Raw genomic sequence first — 22,728 nt, forward strand, 5'->3', positions numbered from 1 at the left:
CTGGGTGACCTTAGGTTATATCTCTATTTTTACCCTGCCAGTCCTCCAAGGAACTCAAGGTGGTGGAGGAAACTTTTTCCCTTCATAAATGCCCATACATGAAAAAGCTGTTACTGCACAACTGTAGCTCATATTCCCAGAGCTAGACAATACAGCTCTGGGGAAATTATGAAGTGCAGACTTTCATTAGCTATGGTTGAAGTTATAATATGCCCAAATCAAGAGTCCTGATAATCGTGGCTCTGGTTTTTAGTACATTTGCTCCATGAGTAAAGGGTGGAATTTGGAATGATGAAGCATGGCAGGGCTGAAGAACTGCCTGTTTGATTTCAGCTACATATCAGCCACAGCCGGCCTAGTTAAGGGAGAGATTATAATAAAAGCTGTAGCCTTCTAACTACTGTTAGAGCTGCGGTTTCCACATCCCTGTAGTCTACAGATCATTGGTGAAAGTTCATATCTAGTGATCTGCATCTACTCCCTTAAATGTAAATAAAAGCCAAGTTCTCACATTATTTTTATACCCAATTTTCTACTGCGGTATCCGTAAGATGCTTTCTCCAAGCACACAAGAAAACCCGGAGGTGTGCACGTGGCGTACATTAGCTGTAAAGAGAACTGTGGTGCTGCAACTCCTATCATGCCTGACTATTGGCTGTGCCTCCCGAGGCTGATGAAAATTCTTGTTCGGTATCTGGGGAGGGGGGGAAACAGGCTCCCCAAAGCTGATGTATGCCATGAGAAGGATCCCATGCATCTGAAACCACACTGGCTTTAGTACTAGGTTTTCTTGAAAAACAGTACATTCTCTCTCCCCTCCCCCCACTTTAAACAAAACAGTTTTTTTTCAGAACTAAATGCAAAGCCATTTGTGATGGTATTTCCGTTGGCTCCTTGAGGAACAAAAGCACATCTCACTGCGCTAACCAAAGTGTCTCGGAGCTTTACTGCTGTTTGGATCCAAGCACTGTTAGAAAGTCGGAGATAAAAGCTAGGTGCCAAATGGCACCTTAAACTTATTCTGCTGTGGCAACCGAAACCTGTCTATTTGCCAGGAGGTTGGACTTTATGATCCTCAGGGTCCCTTTCCAATGCTAGAATCTGAACTACATTGCTTGACTGTAATCACTCTTACAACACACACAAGGGAAATGGAAATAACTATGGATTAAGGCAGAGGTTTTTAAACTGTGGTTGCCAACCTGGTGCCCAGAAATCTCCATGTGGTTGCAACTAGACGCACACTAGTAAAATGTGCATGGCACCTAGGAAATTTCAACCACTGGATCCAAGTCCAAAGATTTTTGATACAGTGGTACCTCGGGTTAAGTACTTAATTCGTTCCGGAGGTCCGTTCTTAACCTGAAACTGTTCTTAACCTGAAGCACAACTTTAGCTAATGGGGCCTCCTGCTGCTGCCGCACTGCTGCCACCCGATTTCTGTTCTCATCCTGAAGCAAAGTTCTTAACCCGAGGTACTATTTCTGGGTCAGCAGACTCTGTAACCTGAAGCGTATGTAACCTGAGGTACCACTGTATTTTGCAGTCAAGACAGTCCTGAAACTCATATGACAGTGAGGAATAGAGGGCAGGGCGTCATCTGATCAGGAAGCCTGTTTTTCCACAGTCCAATTGGGTGGAGTCCTGCTTATTGCTTGCCACAGACATGCCTTTGAACAAGCTGCTGCCCATGTGCCAACTGCTGTGCAGAGAAGAGACCCATAGTACAAAGCGGATTATGCCTAGCACCAAAAAAGCAAACAGGAATAAGTACAGCCATACTCCCCAAAAATATGCACAAGGAACTAGGGTGCCAATGGGAAATCAAGACTAGTTTATTGACCTCCAGGCAGTTTTTAAGGTGTCCTTGCATTTACACACAGAGGGTTAGGTGGAGCCAGTGTTTCAAAAGCCTGCATTTCAGACAAACCACACAAAGACACACCTCTTTACAATGATGTAGTGGAGGAAATTTTATTATCTGGAAACGTATAACTGCGAAACCCAACACTGGGTGCACAACTTTGATGCCGGAGCATACAGATTTTTTTATTTTTATTTTTACTACTGGGAACACAGGAGTGTCTGACATTTTGCTGTTATTTGTATAAACACAAACAGTCGCACACTCCAATACCAGGACACGACAGCAATCTTTTGAGATTCAAATTACATCCAAGGATTTCTCTGCACTTACAATTAACCCCACAGTGTATTAATCTACCTATATATGAGATTAATATATATAAGCATGGGAAATTGAAAACTCTTGCTCCATATGTATGAACATGTCAAGTCTTATAAATAAAACATCCAGTGAAGAGAAAAAAGTTACCATTTCTAGTTCATATTTATACATAAAGTACTCTAATGGCAGAATGGATGGAAAATTGCACATGAGCTTCCCCAAGCCTTGCCTAGAGGGCTTGAGGCAGCTCATTCTCTTTAATATTGAAGTACACACAAGACAGACGAGTCACTAACATACATTGCGCATTTACAAGAGATCAACTACCAAACTGATGACAACTGTACACATTGTGGAGAGACCATTTTCATTCTGGAGATTAGTTTTGTTTGTTTTTTCAACTTTTTTTTTAAACACATCATACTCTGATTTTTTTTTATTTTACTTTGTGGAAAGGATAAGGGCAACAATGAGGCCATAGAGACCCAAGACTTCAGCAAAGATCAAGATCAGGATCATGCCCACAAATAACCTAGGCTGTTGTGCCGTCCCCCGTACGCCTGCGTCACCCACAATGCCGATGGCGAAGCCGGCAGCCAGCCCGCTGAGGCCTACGCTCAGACCAGCGCCCAGCTGAAGGAAGCTCCTGCAGGTGAAGGACAAGGGGGACAAAAGTTTAGCAGCAAAAACACACACACTCCAATCACATTGAGACAGCTTAGTACTGTTCTTCTAGGAATGGCAAGTCAAACCCATTCAGAAATTTCCTGGAAAGCCTTTTCGGCCAAATCAGCATTCCTAGACTATGCAAGCATTCTGCCTTAATAAGATTCTGCCCAAGTTATGGCTGCTGTGCAGCGATAAGCAGTTTTTCCTCCTATTCTAAATCAGCTCAGTTAAGAGCTTTGTTAAGAAGTCAGTTAAACAGTTTCAAGTAACATGTCTAACAGGACTGCAAAGACCACCTTCATGCTAATTATTAGTTAACTATTAAACTGTGGGGATATGAGCTTTTAAATGGTTTTAATTGGCACCCTGTCCTATCAAACTAATTTCTGCTCAGAGTAAACCTAACAAAAATGGGCATGATTAAATTAGGCCCATTAATTCCACTGCAACTACTCTTGAGTCAAACTTGGCTAGACACAACCCTTTGTTTTTTAATTGCATTGTTTTGCTGCTCTGTTTGTTGGCAGGATATAAATTTAATAAATATTATAAAAGGGGGATTTTGAGCCATTCACAGTTGTTGCCAAGCGGACCAATTTTAGTTGCAGGAAGTTCCGATTTCCTGCCCCTTTGAAAAGCAAAGGGCAAGGTAGCCCACAATTAGCTTATACAGTGGTACCTTGGTTTAAGAACAGTCCTGTTTACGAAGGATTCGGTTTACGAACTCCACAAAACTGGAAGTAGTGTCCTGGTTTGCAAACTTTACCTCGATCTAAGAACAGGGCACCAGCGGCAGGAGGCCTCATTAGGGAAAGCGTGGCTCGCTTTAAGAACGGACTTCTGGAATGGATTAAGTTCGTAAACCAAGGTACCACTGTATAGACTCGGGAGACTGCTCTGTGACTACTTTTTCACTACTTTCATGAGTTCCTAACAAAAGCAATCTTGTTGCCACAAGCTTTGCTTTAAAGTCTGGATTTTATGCTAGAGAACCAAGTCCCTTGGAATAGCCTGCATCTGAGTCTGCAGATCTTCAACAGTGACAGCCCAAAGACCAAGAGGGAAAACCCTGAAGGAAAAGTAAACAGCCCAAAATGGATGGATACGGAATAAGTAACAAAATTAGTGCAAATATTTTTGTTTGTTTCATTCATACAACTCTGCTTTGTTAGCAATAAAGTTCTCCATTCATAACTGTTACTGGCAAGTTATTAATAATAACTTTCTTAGGATGGATTATTAACTAGACATCCAGATAGCCATCAGCTACTACATGCAGGTTCTTACATGATCTCATCAGTTCCTATTAATCTTAGTTCTATTGTTCTAGTAATGAGCCACAGTTAAAACAAACTATAGTAGACAATGCACTCATGGCTGATTATTTCCTTACAGGGCAGATATGCCCGGTAGGAGTCACAGGCTTGCTACAACTTCTCATGAAAGTTTAACAAAGATTGGGTTTCAGCTTATTCTAGGTACATAATGCAAGGATCCATGCCTGTTTAAGTCTAGCGTAGCAGCAAGAGATTGGTTTACAGACATGCTTCAAATTAAGCATCACTGAATAATTCAGTGCTTCACTACTGCGCCACATGTCAGAGTTATTACATATTGAAGTATTTTGCCTTATCTGGTTTGAAGACTTGGGGGGGGGCAAGTTCAGTAGAAAAGCCCCTCAAGCTTTCAAAACCCACTACAGCCCAGTTGGCTCAAGTGAGCAGTCAGTTCTGCAGATCAAGAGAGGGGGCCTCGTACTATTGTTTCAACAATAGCCTTAACATTCTGTATGAAAAGCTAAAATTGAAAGAGTTTGCAGTATTATTACACGAGGGCTTGATGTTCAGAAAAAATCCCACCGCCCCAGCATGCTGGAAATAATACCTTTTATCCCAGTTATTACCAGAAGGCATTTGAGAGTTGAATCCAGCTGGCTGAACACCTTTCTATCACAATGCTAGAGCTTAAGTCTCAAAGCAGAGGGACTCTATATTAAGTAATGATAGACCATTTTAAGCACATAAAGCCCAGTGTTTCCTTGAGCTTGCAGTTTTGACTGTACTTATACAAAGTTGATCCAGGCTCAATATGAACAAGATGGGTTGATTTTGAAGCTATGCTTCTGTGTGTTGAGTATACCCTACAACATGCATGTCCAAAGTAGTTTCAGGGGCCTAATCTGGCCCGCCGGTCGGTTTAATCCAGCCCCTGTGGCAGTTAATTTCCTGGGGTAAAATCCTAAAAAACCCTCAACAACTTCAAGGACATACCTGGAAATAGCTGGGGCCTTTAGCAAATGGGATCCCACAGGTTTTTAACAGCTATGAGCAGCACATATTAATGCAAGTGCTGCCAAGCATTACATGGCAACTGTTTTCAAAATGCGCTATCATTAGCCAAGCATGGCAACATAACCATTAACAGTTATCATTTGCATATAGAAGAGTCTTGCTTTTTTGCACCTTAAGGAACTGAGAAGAGGATTCTATTACAGATGTACTCCCACATACTACACTGCAGAGGTTGGCAACCTATGGCCCAGGGGCCAGATACGGCCACGGGGGTAGTTTAACCAGCCGCCAAGCCAGCCCCGAACCCTGCCGCCCGCTTGGCAAGTCCCTGTGCGCTGCACTAAACTGGCACAGCGCGGCACAGGGACTCACTTCTGCGGTGCTGGTGGGGCTTCCTATCGAGGAAGCCCCTGAAATAGCGTTTGCACATGTGCATGCACACGCCTCCTCCATGCCGGATCGCACACACATGTGATCTGGCCCGCGGAGAGATCTCCAGGGGAGTGAAGCGGCCAAGGCTGCTTGAGCCTTGCTGACCCCTGTACTACAGAGCCACTGAAAAACCTGCAGCTGACATGCCAACTGGCCATTTCAGTGTTGTTTTTTTTAATTTCAGCACAGCTTGCAATGCAGAGGACTCAAAAAGAAAACTTACTTGTACAGTGTAATTCCAACTGTGATGGAATTGGCAATAAGGACTGCCACTACCAAGCCGTAGATTGCTATAATACCCGCCATGACAACAGGAATGATTGACTTCATGATCAGCTCTGGCCGCATAACAGACATGGCTGCAATGCCTGTGCCGCTCTTTGCTGTGCCATAGGCAGCTCCCAATGCTGGAAGGAAGAAGAGAAAAGCCAGAGGTGAGTCTTGCCAAGCTTATTGTACCCTTTTAATACAAAAGAACGAAGGAAAATATTGGCACAGAAATCAGTACTATGTAAAATTATCTTGGACTTTGGTTAACATGCAAAAATATAATTTGAATAAAATACAAAATCACACTGAGGGTATGAATGTCATACAATACAATTTTTAAACTGATTTCTAATTTCAAGTAACAAAGAATACCCATGCAAGCAATACAGAGAACACAGTACTATTTTACAAATAGTATCTTAAAAATTCTAAACTTCTGACCATGTAGTCCATCAGCAGCTTTTTAACAGGACCTGTTGTGTGCCTTGAGCAGCAATGTAGCTTCACAAGTTACAAGTCAGGCTTGCTGTACAACGTGCCAAGCAAGGTTTCAGAGAGACCACAATACTATATTATCCACACACTGTGACTAAGATATTTGTTTCTAATTTAGGGGCCACCCGCAGTAGATTAGAAGTAGAAATGGTAGACAAAGCATAGTGTCAAGAGTTATTGTGCAAACAGCAACAAGACTATATGTTTTAGCCACTGCCCAGGTTGGCTGGCTACAATCTAGGGCAGGCATAGGCAAACTCGGCCCTCCAGATGTTTTGGGACTACAATCCCCATCATCCTTGACCACTGGTCCTGTTAAGGTAGGGATCATGGGAGTTGTAGTCCCAAAACATCTGGAGGGCCGAGTTTGCCTATGCCTGATCTAGGGTTTAACTATGATCCCCAGATGGACACATGCCTTCACTCAAGGCATGAGGACAACCAACATTCTTGATGCAGCACTGGAAGCAATGAATAGCAGCATCTAACTGTTTTACAACATGGCCTCAGCTTCCGTGTCCCCCACCATCTTAGGTCAATGCAGCCTGTTATTTTCAGGTAAATGTCTGAAGCCACTTGACACCCCCTTCCCCAGAAAATACAAAGCCCCCCACATTCAGCCCTAAGCCCCTATTTTAAGGTATAAAGTTAACCAGTATCCTCCTAGATGAAAGGATGACAAGTTTCACTTGAGACACATGCTGGTGCCAAAGCATTAAACGGCCTCAGGACTTTTTAGATAAATTGTCACTTTACAGTAGTGAGCCCATGGATCCAGGATGCTGCAATTACATTAAAGGTAAAGGTACAGGACCCCTGACAGTTAAGTCCAGTCGCGAACGACTCTGGGGTTGTGGCGCTCATCTTGCTTTACTGGCAGAGGGAGCCGACGTTTGCCCGCAGACAGTTTTTCCGGGTCATGTGGCTAGCATGACTAAGCCACTTCTGGCGAAACCAGAGCAGCGCATGGAAACGCCGTTTACCTTCCTGCCGGAGCGGTACCTATTTATCTACTTGCACTGCATGCTTACGAACTGCTAGGTTGGCAGGAGCTGGGACCAAGCAACGGGAGCTCACCCCGTCCCGGGGACTCAAACCGCCATCCTTCTGATCAGCAAGCCCTAGGCTCAGTGGTTTAGACCACAGCGCCTCCTGCGTCCCACCTACATTACTCTGTGCCAAAATGGCTTCATCACTAGAGCTGGCTGATTTAATCCTGCATCACCAATGGAGCCTCTGAGCCATGTACCACAAATGCAACTAAATCTAGTACAACACCTTAAGCTGATCTAATGTAGCTCATCTGTGCTTTTAATGTACAGAAACTATCTACTTCAAAGGAAAAGGAGGAACTAAAATAAAGACAGTAACATGGCAGTTGTAGTTTTTGCACTGCCAGATTGCAGTAAGGCTATTCTTCCCCAGTCTCATCCCAGGAATGCAGAAATTTTAAAGTCCAGTCTTAATTGCAATGCTTTGCTTTTAAGTAGTTTTCACCTGCATAAATAACCATATAATGGAGCAAAGTTCTCACACCTGAAACCTGTAGTAAGGTTGCTAGGTATCAGCTTGTTTATTGGCTGTAGGTTAAGCCTTAATTAAGCCATCAGCATGTTTACATGACACTTTCCTGGGGTAGTGCAGCACTTGGCTCTTCCCTACCATAAAACTCTCCTTTGGAAAGGTGGTGTTGGCAACAGTTAAGTGTCAGCGGTGTTTGTGGCAGCTTTATGTTAGGGAACGTCTGTTCAGACACACTCACAAGCATAGAAAATCAGCTAGGGAATGTTTCAGTTCTCTTTTTACTCACTAAAAAAAAAGGCACGGTGGCACCAAGCTCGCAGAAAACTCATGCCACAGGACTACTGCCCTGTTCTGCTGCTTGGCACTCAGCTTTCTGAATGGGAAGCCTAGCTAGCATTCCTTGCCTGCTTGTGTAGCCAAGAGAAATGGACAACCACCACTGGATAGCCTCTTCCTTCTAAGTCACATTCATGAGCCAATACCACAGGCATCTATTCAAGCCTTGTCCACTGGACTTATTACAACTGGCCAGAGACAAGGCTGAGAGGTTGGCTGTTGTCTTCGCCACCACCAGCCTGAGCATTATGCACATGGTAGTGTGCATAGGCTGTGGCAACCAAAAGCAGCAAGCAGGCTGGAATTATTATTTTTTAATGGAAGCAAATTGATTTCTTTTTAAATATAATTTTAAATATGAGTTGCAGAACTAGGTTTGTAATAAATACAGTGGTACCTCGGGTTAAGTACTTCATTTGTTCTGGAGGTCAGTTCTTAACCTGAAGCACTTTAGCTAGTGGGGCCTCCCACTGCCGCCGCGCCGCCAGAGCACGATTTCTGTTCTCATCCTGAAGCAAAGTTCTTAACCTTAGGTACTATTTCTGGGTTAACAGAGTCTGTAACCTGAAGCGTATGTAACCTGAGGTACCACTGTATAAGCAAAAGCATGTTAGCCCCATAACTAAATCTCTCAAAACCTAGTCAAATATCTACTAGATACGTTTGCAATGCTGTATGTAAAACAACCAATTTGATGGTTGTCTAGTTGTTGTTTAGCTGTTTAGTTGTGTCCGACTCTTCGTGACCCCATGGACCAGAGCACGCCAGGCACTCCTGTCTTCCACTGCCTCCCGCAGTTTGGTCAAACTCATGCTGGTAGCTTCGAGAACACTGTCCAACTATCTCGTCCTCTGTCATCCCCTTCTCCTTGTGCCCTCAATCTTTCCCAACATCAGGGTCTTTTCCAGGGAGTCTTCTCTTATCATGAGGTGACCAAAGTATTGGGGCCTCAGCTTCAGGATCTGTCCTTCCAGTGAGCACTCCAGGCTGATTCCCTTAAGAATGGATAGGTTTGATCATCTTGCAGTCCATGGGACTCTCAAGAGTCTCCTCCAACATCATAATTCAAAAGCATCAATTCTTTGGTGATCAGCCTTCTTTATGGTCCAGCTCTCACTTCCATACATCACTACTGGGAAAACCATGGCTTTAACTATACAGACTTTTGTTGGCAAGGTGATGTCTCTGCTTTTTAAGATGCTGTCTAGGTTTGCAATTGCTTTCCTCCCAAGAAGCAGGCGTATTTTAATTTTGTAAACGCTGTCACCATCTGCAGTGATCATGGAACCCAAGAAAGTAAAATCTCTCACTGCCTCAATTTCTTCCCCTTCTATTTGCCAGGAGGTGATGGGACCAATGGCCACGATCTTAGGTTTTTTTCTGTTGAGCTTCAGACCATATTTTGCGCTCTTCTCTTTCACCCTCATTAACAGGTTCTTTAATTCCTCCTCACTTTCTGCCATCAAGGTTGTATCATCTGCATATCTGAGGTTGTTGATATTTCTTCTGGCAATCTTAATTTCTCAGAAGACAGATGAGGTGATCAAGCACTCCCATTTCTTTAAGAACTTGCCATAGTTTGCTGTCGTCGACACAGTCAAATGCTTTTGCATAGTCAATGAGGCAGAAGCAGATGTTTTTCTGGAACTCTCTAGCTTTCTCCATAATCCAGCGCATGTTTGCAATTTGGTCTCTGGTTCCTCTTCCCCTTCGAAATCCAGCTTGCACTTCCGGGAGTTCTCGATCCACATACTGCTTAAGCCTGCCTTGTAAAATTTTAAGCGTAACCTTGCTAGCGTGTGAAATGAGTGCAATATTGTGGTAGTTGGAGCATTCTTTGGGATTGGGATGTAGTCTGATCTTCTCCAATCTTCTGGCCACTGCTGAGTTTTCCAAACTTGCTGGCATATTTGAGTGTAGCACCTTAACAGCATCATATTTTAAAATTTTAAATAGTTCAGCTGGAATACCATCATTTCCACTGGCCTTGTTATTAGCAGTGCTTTCTAAGGCCCATTTGACTTCACTCTCCAGGATGGCTGGCTCAAGGTCAGCAACCACACTACCTGCATATCTTTCTGGTAGAATTCCTCTGAGTATTCTTGCCACCTCTTTTTGATGTATTCCGCTTCCGTTAGGTCCTTAACACTTTTGTCCTTTATTATGGTAATCTTTGTACGAAATGTTCCTTTCATATCTCCAATTTTCTTGAACAAATCTCTGGTTTTTCCCATTCTATTGTTTTCCTCTATTTCTTAGGAATCTACGATTCATTATTGGGATTCAGGTGGTAGCTTTGGCAGAAGTCTGAACCGACTGGATGATTTAAAATTTTATCCAAGTGTCATCTAACCACCACCTTTGTTCGCTTCTCAAATTGTGAATATTGTGACCACCTAATCACCAAGAACACGTCCCATCTCACTGGACAAACTTGCTTCTGGACATTAAATTAGAACAGCTAGTTGAAGTACCAGATGGTTGGTGGGTAAATAAGTTATCTGTAATTGAGCATCAATAGAAGTGAAATGACATGAAGATCTTTACTGGTGCAATGAAGCAATTCCCCTCCCCAGAACAGGTGTATTTTTGCACACATACTGCTTGAAAAAAATGCAGGTTTCCAGTTACATAAGCAATACATTGTGCATCTTTCAAAATAGTAATATTGTTTTAAATTTCTAACAAATTTTGGCAAGGATCCAGGGGGCTACTTTAGGCACTTACGTATGTTTGAGAATATTTCTTCCCCCCCCCCATCCCACCCTTTGAACAGAATACTCTTTTTCCATTATCAAACTGACTTTTCAAACCTCTGTTTTACAAGCAGTTGGTACTGGAGATTGCTGCTTGGGAAATAAATCCCTTAATAGTGATAGCTATTTGCATCCTGGTATGCAAACAAACATTTAAACAGGTAGCATTAACCCTCAATACGAGATGTTGGGGACACACAATAGGGGAGTGTTGGTTCTGTGATCTGCTTATTTCCATGAGGTATTTGATTAGTTACTGTCAGAGAGATGCTGGGCTACACAGACCCTTGATTTGATCTAGCAGGCTCATTTGACAGGAATAAAAAAATACTGAAACCATCCTTACCAGTGTCATCAAGCAATCAGCGTGCATTCTTTTAATTTGAAGCTTGCTTTAAGTTGATCTACCCTATGATAATGAGCTACAGCAACAGCATGTTAGATTAGAATGACTCTCTTGCATTCATTGCTATGTAAGCATTTGACATATTTGATTTTGACTGATTTGATTAATTATATTTCTATGCCCACTTTTCATTCAAATGAATTCCATGGTGGCTTGCAAATAACATGATAGAACACAACAGAACATCAGAAATACAACATAAATCTTGTGGAATAATTAACAAATCAGTGAAACAAAACAACAACAAGAAAAGATAGTCACAATTAAAGCAAAGGTCCTATTCTATGACTAACAAATCAATACAGCATTTATAATCTATAAAATAATATTAACATCAACAAATAGCAGCCAAAAAATAAACTAAGCACTGCAAGGTTCACATACACCCCCACACCCCAAACTTTTACTCTATTCTGCTCATTAAAATATGTCTACATATAATGCCCATGGCAGCAACTCCTTTCTGAAGGTTCCTCGGGCTGGAGATGTAGCAGCACAGGTGAAACCAACCACCCCGATGGCAAAAAGTTCCCCTCTCTCCTCCCTCTGGATACAGCTCTTATTAAGACTCTTAGGGCTGGAGGGTAGGGCAAAGCCGGTGGAAAAAACCATTACCTGCTGGCCAACACAGTCTCTCTCCCCTCACTACTGACATAGTTAGGATCATACTATTACAATCACATTAGGCTACAAACAACATCAGGTTCAGAAGATATTTAAAAAACCGTACAGTGCATGTTGTTCAAAAGTTCTGCTATGGTCCTCCCTACTTCTGCTGTATGGTGGATGAAGCAAGTCAGCCTTCTTGTTTCATCTGAACACAAGCTTGTGGTTTCCCCCCTCAATTGCACCAACCCATCATTTATTGTGATGTTAACTGGGCTACAGTGTCCCAATCAAAAGTACAGAAAGGCTGCACAGCATGCACCAAATTAGCCATTACTCTAATAAATCCAGATTCTGCCACTCATAGTAGCAACGGAAGCAGTGTTTGAGGTGCTCGCAGATTGAGATATGCACCTGGTGCCCAGCTAATTTTGAACCCGGAACAGAAGTACTTAATCCTCCATACGTCCAGGTAAATGTCAGCCAAGAGTTTTGCAAAAATATATGACTAGTCATATGGACTTGTTACCATCTTCTAAATCTATACTTGCTGAACAGTTGTGCTGGAGAAGATAGAAGTCTTGATTAATAGCTCTATGGACCCAGGTTTATTCGTTTTTGATGGTGAGAAGGCGACACCATACAGACTGTTTAGCAGGCAAATACATAGTAACACAGATATGCTGTGAACGAAGGGGGGGGGACACCTGCAGTTGAGGTTGGCAAAAATTGCTCCATCCCTTACGCAGAGGAGCCATTTGGGATCCAAGTTAACTTGTAGAGGAAAGGAACCTTGAAGAGGGTGGCTAAGGCCAAGCAATTTCCACTTTTCTGATATTGGATAATCCTGTTGGAAGATGCACTGCTATAAAAATTGGCTGTAGAAATTTTATTACTAAGCACACAAATGATGATAGTCACGAGAGAAGTGCAACTGGCAGAATTTAGCTAGGCACAGTAACAGCTGAAAAACTCTGTCCTAAATAACTCTTTGCTTATCTGAAACTGGAAAAAAAATTGTGCAAGTAGACACAGTGAATCTTACACAGGTTGTAGAATCCACCTTTTCCTGTCAGAGGCTTGCATTTTAATTATACAGTGCATACCATGACCATGAGAATAGTTTTGAATGCTTGCCCAGTCTTTGCTGCACAGAGTTGCTAAAGCTTTGTTGATGAAATATGTGAAGTTGTGGTTTTATAATGGAGGCTTCCAAACATCTGCTTAATTTAGTTATTCTAGTAGCCACTGCTCTGATAATATATTTAATGGCACATGGTGTAAAGCTATGTACAGCTTTCATGCAGGAATATTGATTTTGGTGGAATATTGCATGAATGCCAGGAAGTTTGTGATCTATAGAAGGATTAAAGAATTAAGACACAGCCTTGTTAGTTTAGTCACAAAACCAGCTGCTATTTTCAGAACCTCTAACTTGCTTGAGAAGGAAGACACTTTAGTTAAGTGTTTTCAGTGGCAGTCTCAAGTTAGAAGTTCTGAAAGTAGCAACTGGTTTTGTGATGTAATTCTTAAAGTCAAAGTCCCATTGCAACAGAATCTTTATTTTAATCAAGAATTATTAGCATAATCTAGAAAGTGCTGACAAGATAAAGGCAAATGATCTAGTCACTTCATTCTCCTTGATTTGACAGTAAGCCAGCCTTTGGTCAAGAGTCCATATGACAACAGATTTAGGAGATAGTCTTCTTCATGTTCAAGCAGAGCATATCCTTGCCACAATAGTTAGGGGACTACACTAATACAAATCTGAATGAGTGAAAACCTTCTTGCACCAAGAGTTAACATGGAGGACAGCTAGGTACCTTAGATTGAAAAGCTGTCAGAAATCTTGCAGAGCTCTAAGATGAGGAACTGGACAGAAATGGCTTTAACTGGGACGTATGGACAAGCCATGTGAAAATATTTAAGTGGCCTGCTCAGGTCGAAGGAAGGTTGGTAACATACAAATACAAGTCTTCTTTAATTTTTACTGGAGTACATCATCCAGTTACATTTTATTAGTTCAGCCCTAGTACAGGTTTGTATATTAGAAGCCAAGCTTCTTGCTATTTGGAAATGGATTTACATTATAGCAGCTTTCTAGCAAACCTAATATTTTTTTCATTGCTCTAGTCTAGTTAGAAAAAAGCTTGTAATTACAGGAAGAAATCCTGCTTTGTAGCATGACTTCTACATGCTGGGAGAAATCCATCAAGGTAGCAAGCAAGTCTAGATTAATTTCTGCAAATTAAAGAGAACACTTCCATACAAATGAAGGCATAGCAACACAAAAAGGATGTAGGCATACCATACACTTCATAACATATATATCCATCAACTTAAAAGCTTCTGTTGTGGGTTTTGCAGCTGGCATTTCCTAGCATTACAAAGTTGAAGTTTTATTTGCCTGCTATGTACACTTAATTGCTGTTGGAAAAACCTGAGCAGGATTTTGTAGCATAAAGATGTGCTAACACAGCACTCAACCTCCTTCCCCCTCCCACTTGCCCCACCATAGTCAACTGCTATTCTACCTATAGGACTGAGAACCTGTTTCTAAAGACTTGACTTAGATGTGTCCTCATGGCCACAAATTTACTTACAGATTTAAGGTAATTCTATCTTAATTCTGCCAGAATGTGGAGTACTAGCACACCACTTGTGCCCCACCCAACATGTAAAGCACTCTGCAACTTCCTCTTGCCATTTGAAGGAGTGCAGGATCAACTCTCCGGGGAGATCCTGAACTTTGTGAGGCATAAAGAGGTCACGCTAGGGCTCTGCGAACCTCAAAACCCGAGGAGGTAAATCCTCGGGACAGGGAGATCTGGCTGCATTCAGGGTGACTCTCCTGTGCGTGTGCCAAACCTGTCGGGGTTTGGTAAGGAGGCAGGACTGAAGACGCGAACACTAGGATACATTCTAGACCTGCAAAGCGATGCCACAAGCTCCAAAGGAGAAACGGAAAAGCATTCCGAGAAGTAAAGTTTAATTCCTGACTTTGACTTCTCCGTGGTTTCTTACAGCAACTTGCCATTCACAAACATTCAAAGAATGAGTTTGCCCATCTTTGGACTCTTCCTGTTTTCTCTCCCTGCCTCCAACCCCCAGTTGGGTGTTAAACAGTTCATTTCTTGCACATGGGAATTCAGATAAAAGCTTAAAAAGATCTTGGCTCTATCAGTTCTTATTTAGGCAAAAATGTATTACGAAAACCTTCATTCAAATTGTGAGCAACAGTAAGCCAAGAGATCCCATTTTTGCTAGGCAAGTTTGGAGATCACTAACAGAGAGAAGAAAGGAGGCCTTCAATTAGCAGCTTAAAGTAGAGTGAATGATGGACCTATGCCTGAAAGAGCATATGGTGTTCTTTTTGGAGAGTGGGGGAGAGGGCTTCAAGCATGTGCAGTGCTTTAAAGCTAGAAGCTGAAATATCACAGGTACTTAAACTGGCTGGCTTTCTGGGGTTGCAGATCATCTGTCAACAATACATCTCTAACTTCTCTTAACACTTCAAGTGGTAGTAACAGACAGTTCCTTGTCTGTGGATCATGAAGATCCAAGTTAGTATTGGCAGATGTCTGCAAAGTTTGGGAGAAGAATGCACTGTGTTTCAAAAAGATTCTCCACCATCTTAACTCTGGCACAAAGATCCCCAATGGAAGGCAGGGCAGGCTATCACTTAAAAGCTTATCTGTACATTTAATGTCAAGATCAGAAAAGCAAATGTGTTTTGGACTGGTTCAGCACACCTTACTTGGTATTCACACCAACAAACCCTCATTGATTTTTTTAAATAAAACATTATGAGTAGGCCACTTAGTTGCATGGAAGCCTAGGGAAAGCTAAGACCAGCATTCTGTAGGGCTTCCAGAGGCCAAAGTCAGACATCCATTCGCCTTCACACCTTCCACCCATTTTACAAGTTACAATCAGGATCTGCAAATATTCTACAGTTTACAGTACTTAGAATTTGGGGGATCACAAGAACACCATCTCATCATCAATAGGAACTAGCTATTATGCAACTATGTCAGCCAGGGCTGAAAACAAAGCTTTTACTCATTTCTGTGGAAAGGAGACTTGTAGACCAACATAATATTGGATGATGGTTTAATTGAAGAACCGCAGAATGAAACACTTGACAAAGTGACAGTCACAGTAGGACAATGATCACAGCAATCTATGTTCATTTGTCTGTCTCAGCTTTGGAAAAAATGAAACTACGTTTTACTGACATGCTCATCTACTGCAGAACTCTAGAAGTTTCCTAAAGTGCAGTTTGACATGGCCAGATTATAACATATGGTGTTAATGGTTGCTTATATGAAGTTCCTAGCGAATCCCTCCTATGTCATCTTCAACCAGGCCTTTGGCTGCTTAATATTCTACATGGTGTGGTTTTTTTTTGGGGGGGGGGTTATTTTGTTGTTCGTTTTAACTATTTGTGTTTTTACCTTGTATGTTTACTCTGTGAACTGCCCTGAGATCCTGTGATGAAGGGCAGTATATAAATCTAATAAGTAATAATAAAATAATTTAGACGTGGCGTGCAATCTCATGTGTTTGTTTCTGGTATACTAGAATACTGTATGACCAATCCGAACATCTGGCAATACCCAACTTTAGTAAACTAGTCCATGCTAACTGTAATGCTATTTTTAAGCTTTGTAACAATCCGCTTTTGGTAACAGCACTCTGTGAAGTTTAGTCAAACAATCTTGTTGGTCAGGAAATTACAAGAGAAGAAGCCATTTTAACAGCTTCTGCCTCTTCAAAGCAGTCCAGAAAGCTCTTGTAATACATTAAGTTTTGCTTTCATTATCCTTCTCCATGATCCACCCAGCTAAAGAGCAATTTAGAGATTTTTTTTAAAAAAGCTATGCAGCTAGCCATATTGGGAGCAGAAATGTGCTCCCTAGCCAGGCAATTCCAGGTTTCACCTTTCTAAAGATAGATGCACATTACAAGGAAGATTATATCAAGTAGGAAGTTAACATGGATCAATATAGAGTACTTGTAACCACTGGAAATTATTGTCACCCATTTCCTTCTGCCATAGTCTAACTATGTTACATGGAAATATTAGATAATCACATCACTCAGAAGCATCTGATAATCCAATGGAGCAGGGAAAACCCACAAGCCTTGTGATTAGAGATCAGTCACCAAATAAGTACAATATCACAAAATATGGTTGTATGCTTGAAGGTCATGATGGCACTTGCAGGAGAAAGGTAGCACCATCACAAGGTTAGCCAGCAATGACCAGAATGAGTTTTATAAGCTGTTTACTATCATCAGAAATTAGTGTGTACAGGACCAAGATATGGGTGTTTATACAACATGGTTTCTGTCTCAAGCTGGCTAGCACAAAACAAGGCCTGAACTTAGTAGTACTAGACTGGTCTTGCACAGCTCATGAGGAACTAAGACATAGTGTCTTATTTAAGGTGTGCCAGGGCAGTGTTCAATGACAAACCAACAGGTACTAAGTCATTCATCTTAAGACACTGCATATCCAAGTCTCTGGAATGGAAGCCTTTGACAAGTTAGCTTCTTGCTTCTCTGAAGATTAGCATTCAGTGCCATTTGCAGTTCACTAATAGACTGCTAGTTAAGGTGTCTGGGTATTTAACAGAACATTCACCAAGAACTATGTATGGTTGTCCAACACAGTTTTAATCATGAATACCTTTCCACAAATTGATTCAATCTTCAAGTTCTATCAAACAACTTTTCAACATATGAACACACCCATCTATCTGGCAGAGGCTTTCTCAACAGTGCTTTTCACAGCAGGACAAAAACGTCCAGGTGTTTAGCCAATGACCGGATCTGATCTAGAACAAGTCTCTCAAAGCTACTGTTCACACCTTATTGCTACTTTGTTGAGAGGTCTAGTCCAATGCAGGGAACAATACTCAATAGCCAACTCAACTTGGGGTGCTGCTGACAACATGAGCTTGCAATGCAAGTTTTCCATTGCTGCTTTAAGAGACTACAGTTGGGACACTATTTTGAAATATCATGCATTCAGGCTACTAGACTAGCCATCTGCAAACCCCTTTCCCTTTATAAATGCTTCTTACATTTAGTTATCACTAGGAGCATCTGCATGTCAGATGAGTTATCTACCTCAAAGGATTCTGGGCCAGCTTGGTCTGTTGGGCCCATTCAAAAGACAGCTTTATACAGGAACAGCACACTGCTGAGAAGAAAATGGTATACAAGCCATATTCCCAAGACAACTTCAGTTGTTACTGGCCTTCTCAGAGTCACTGATCCTGGCAACACAATTTGGAAACCCCACCACAACCAGTTTCCACTGGAACAGAACCCATCCAGTTCCCCACGCTCTGCCAGAATAGATAAGAGGCAGTTGTATGTAGCTATTCTGCAGGGAAATGTTGCTTGGCTAGAATGTGCCCTTGAACTCTGATCATGCAGCTTGCATGTCTGGTTAAATGACAGGGGGAAGCAGAGGAGCCAATTCCTAGGGGCCAAGATCCCTCACCATAAAGTATTTGAGGAAGCCCCCCACCCCACCCTCGGTTGATGGACACTGCCACTGTGATAGATTATGCAGGGCTGGGCTTACCTCCCCTCCCCAATATTTTATTCAAGTTGGCACCCCTGGGGGGGGGTGTAGAAATTAGCCTATTGCACAAAGTTGCTAAGGAAGCCATATAAAGTTCAGCAATCTTCTCGTGTACAGTGGGAATTTATTAACTGCTAAGTTTCCTTTTGCCCATATGCTAATTTCATTTGATTTCAGTAAAATAATTCCTGAAGACAAAATCAGTGGCTAAACTTGGTCAGAAAGTACTGGTGTGCTAGGTAAGAAACAGCAATTGTCTTAATGAGAGCCAGAATATTGTAGTGGTTAGAATGACTAACTAGTACTGGGGAGATTCTGGTTCAAGTCTCCACTCAACCATAAAGCTTCAACCTTGGGCTAGTCACTACCTCAGTGTAACCTACCTCTCTGGGCTGTTAAAAGGGGAGAGAATAAAGAACAGCCTAGAGTTCCTTTGAGGAAGAGCTATGCATCTTTTTTTAATAGCAATAATGCAGTGGATACTCTAGAACAGGCTTCCTCAACCTTGGCCCTTCAGATGTTTTTGGCCTACAACTCCCATGATCCCTAGCTAGCAGGACCAGTGGTCAGGGATGATCAGAATTGTAGTCTCAAAACAGCTGGAGGGCCGAGTTTGAGGAAGCCTGCTCTAGAACTATTCAGGTGTGCAATAGCTCAGTGGAGCCTTATATGGAAGGAGATTCTCCTGGAGGCTAACTTATATGGATGCTTATTTTCAAGTTATGCTCAACTCTAATGGAACGTACTTACAATTGCTACCTAAACAGCACAAGGAATTTTATAGTTGGCTAGTTAGAGCCATGCTGGTAGTTTGATGCCATTTGTACATGGGCATCAAGACCCCCCCCCCATTAAGCTTAAAAGCAGCTGCAATAGTTTAGCAAGAAGCATATTTTACATGGCTACAGATAACAGCAGCAGCAGTGCTTGCTAGGTTATCCTTACACATTGAAGGAAAGCAGTAAAGTTTAGTGTGTCTGCATTTTTCAATTAGTAACAATACTTTGAAATTCCTCTTTCCAAAATATTTACAAAATTTAGGTAGCCCATGTAGAGTGTTATTTGCATTTCACTTAAACAGAATGGTGTGTCAGTTTAATATGCTGGCATTCAGTTGATAAGCCAACATACAGATTCAAAAATGACACCTCCAGGAAAGTCTTGTGTAGAGATAGCTTCACCCAGGTCTTTTTCCTAACACAACAATTCAGTTCCAGAGCAACCCCAATAGGACTTTGGAGGGCAAGCTGCATACTACATCTCAGCAAGGATAAGCCAGATTTTGCAACCGGCAGACAGCAAGTTAATCCAAGTGCTGCACATCCATCTGACTGCCTTGTGGGAGTGCTTGCTTGGTACAAGATGGAAGATGTTCCAGCCTCACTGGCCTGGATGCTCTGACCGCATGGAATCATGACTGCATGGAATCACCTAGGTTTAGGTTAATTTAGCACTCCGGATGGCATGTAGTGAAGAAGCAGAGGCTGCAACCCCCTCCCTCTCTGCAGTCACATGGCCAGCCAGGGGCTCCTCTAGCAGCTGACACTCTTCCCCTATGACGTCACCCTCATTGCCCCTTTGCATCTCTGCTTTCCGAAACAGCAGTAGTCTCCTTTTCTCTTTGCCTCTGCTCCCCCCTCCTGCCAATACCCCGGATGAGCCAGCTGGTAGAGTAGGGCGACAGAAGGCAGTACTGAAAACCTTCAAAAAGGGAGAGAATTAAGAAAAAGGTAGACACTGAAGCAACGGAAGTGACAGGCAGAGCACGTCCAGCTGGGCTGGGATTTCGCCCCCGCACTGCCCTCTCTCCCCTATCACTTGGGCAGGGACATTCCTGCGGCCACAGAATGGCAAGACAAGGAGAGGCAGGCCGCTTAAGCCAAGCCCTGGAACTGGGACAGGCTGGAGCAAGGAAGGACACCTGCTGTCTCTTGCACTGAAGACCAGGATACAATATAGAGCCGGCAGATTAAATATTGAAACTAAATACATGTTGCCCCTCCCAGGTTGTAAGCAAAGGGAACCCCAGTTAATTTTAAATGAAAGCTTTTAAAAAAAGAAAAATCCAATAATCAGCAGCATGCCTGCAGGCACTCCCATACCCAAGCAGAGAAAGGAGTCAAGGAACCACATCCCCTATTGCCCCCTCCCAATAATTCCTTCCTTTCCCCAACCACCCCACAAGCTTTCTGCAGGGATTTTTGCCAACCTTGGGAAGCAGGGGGAGGGGAGACACTAGATCATTCCCTCTCCAAGTAGGGCAGGGAAGAGGGGAAACACCTTGGCAGAGGGAAAGAGGTAACGCCAGACTTGCCACCTCCCCGTGCCCACGCCTTTCTTGCCTCTCCCAAGTCCAAAGGCAGGACAAGGAAGACGGTTTCGTGGAGAATTGCACAACAGGAGCAGGAAGGTGCTGGGAGAAATGGGATGGAAGCCCCCATTCCACCTAAGGCATAGGAGGGGGTTGGGGAAGAAATGAGACACACACAGAGGCAGCCAGAGACGTCTTCATGGAGACACGAAAGAGTCTCAGGGTTTGGCCAAGGCAAAGCTCCCTCTCCCCCCCCCCTCTCTCAATACTGTATAACGATCCCACTTGTCCCCCTCCCCGCTTGCGGCAGGATCTCCTCCCAGGATGTGCAAAAGAGGCGAGTGGGTGGGTTGGAAGCAAGTCACCCAACTGCTGCAGAGCCACCCTGGCTGAGCCGAGCGCCTTCCCCCCCGCCGCGATCAGGATGACACCCAGCCCAGTTACGCAAGGCCACACAACAGCAGCAGCAGCAGCCTCCTCACATGACGCCCTTCCTCAACCAAACCCCCACCGCCAAGCCCCACCCGTGGGTCCTCGTCGGAAATACCCCACAGCCTCACCGCTGAAGATCATGGCAGCCGAGGCACCCATGACGGCGAAGAAGCAGGAATATTCGGGAGGAGCGGTGGTGGCTGCGGACGACATGGCTGCTGAGATGCACCGAGCCGGCGGAGGGAGGGAGAGTTTTAAAAAATAAGACTAAGCAGCGAAAGGGGGGTGGAGGAGGACGGCTACGTCGGCGCCAAGCTGAGCCGGGCGAAGGGCTGGCGGCTGTGAGCTGCAAGAGGCGGCGGCGGGTGACGGGGCTCCTTAAGTCCTCTAGCGCCGCTTGCTTAGTCCTCTACCGCCAAGCGGTATTCAAACGTCCTGACAGGCGGCGGAGGCTGCTGCAAAGACGGCGGGCCTCGTTGGTTAGCGTTGGCAGCGGCGCTCTCCGGCTCCGTCGCTCCTCCTCGTCCTGCAGCTGCTGCTCCGCCACTGCGCTCGCGGTTCGCTCTAAATACCCAGCCACCGCAGGACAAAATGGCGGCTGCCCGGGGGTCACGTGGGGCCGAGACGGGCACCTCCTCCTCCTCCTCCCTTCTTTTGGAATGTGCCAAGGGAGAGAGGGAGGGGAAAAAAAGGGAGGGCTCTTAATAGGGAACCACCTCCTGCTCCTCCTCCGCGGTCATTTCGCTGATCTGTGATCATGAGGACGGTTTTCATTTTGCTTTTTAGGGTTCGTGAAAGAGGAATGTCAGGGTCTTGGGGTGTCTCTTTCCGCCGACCCCCCCCCGTCGAAGCAAATGGCTCGGGTGGTTCAGCCCCCTCAGGATTTCTCGGCTCTCTCTGTCCGTGGAGGGGCGGGGTTTATTTGTTCCCCCCTCCCGTCAGGTGAGCGTGATTCAGCGCTGATTAACATAAAGGGCGGGGGCAGCGCGACAAGCCCAGCCCCCTTTTCTCGCTAGGCTATTGATGGGCCTACCTGCCTGATAGAGGTAGCTTCCTCGATTCTCAAATAGTAATAATCTGGTTGTGGGTTTTCCTCACCAGAAATGAAACCACAGTCTTACAGTGGGTGCAAATTTTGCCTTTTTACAGAACTTTCTGCACCTGTCCTTCGGATGCATCAGACTTCAAAGATTCATTCCAGCCAGGCAAAACCTATTCATGGTATAAAACAAGGCTGGGGGCGGGGGCTGGGGAGAGTTCAGGGGGCCAGAGAGGGAACACTTAAGGGCCACATTTGGCCCCTGGGCCTGAGGTGATAGGGCCTTAGCTGCCTTGTTCCAGTCAGGCTATTGGTCCATGTATCTCTGTATTCACTGCCAACAGCTCTCCAGGGTTTCAGAGAGAGCAGAGG

General features: G+C 43.8%; 2 protein-coding genes across 2 annotated transcripts in view; one reads left to right on the forward strand and one right to left on the reverse strand.

The window, feature by feature from the left end:
- The window catches only part of IFT140 (intraflagellar transport 140), a 281,216-nt gene that overhangs the window by 218,300 nt on the left and 40,188 nt on the right, over positions 1–22,728 (forward strand). The window lies entirely within an intron of this gene.
- On the reverse strand, positions 1,949–21,916 carry ATP6V0C (ATPase H+ transporting V0 subunit c). The gene is made up of 3 exons (XM_081888104.1): positions 21,446–21,916; positions 5,804–5,987; positions 1,949–2,834 (listed from the first exon to the last, which is right to left on the reverse strand). Exons 1-3 carry the CDS (start codon positions 21,528–21,530, stop codon positions 2,630–2,632), a joined length of 474 nt encoding a protein of 157 aa, XP_081744230.1. The 5' UTR covers positions 21,531–21,916; the 3' UTR covers positions 1,949–2,629.

This window comes from Podarcis melisellensis, assembly GCF_964234715.1.
Source record: "Podarcis melisellensis genome assembly, chromosome: 14".
Taxonomy (NCBI): domain Eukaryota; kingdom Metazoa; phylum Chordata; class Lepidosauria; order Squamata; family Lacertidae; genus Podarcis; species Podarcis melisellensis.

Excerpts from the sequence above, each read along its gene's own strand:
- ATP6V0C (XM_081888104.1), bottom strand. The coding sequence starts at position 21,530 with ATGTCGTCCGCAGCCACCACCGCTCCTCCCGAATATTCCTGCTTCTTC. Across the intron at positions 5,988-21,445 it reads GGCTGCCATGATCTTCAGCG|CATTGGGAGCTGCCTATGGC; the intron begins GTGAGGCTGTGG and ends TCTTCCTTCCAG. Across the intron at positions 2,835-5,803 it reads GTTGGAATTACACTGTACAA|GAGCTTCCTTCAGCTGGGCG; the intron begins GTAAGTTTTCTT and ends CTTCACCTGCAG.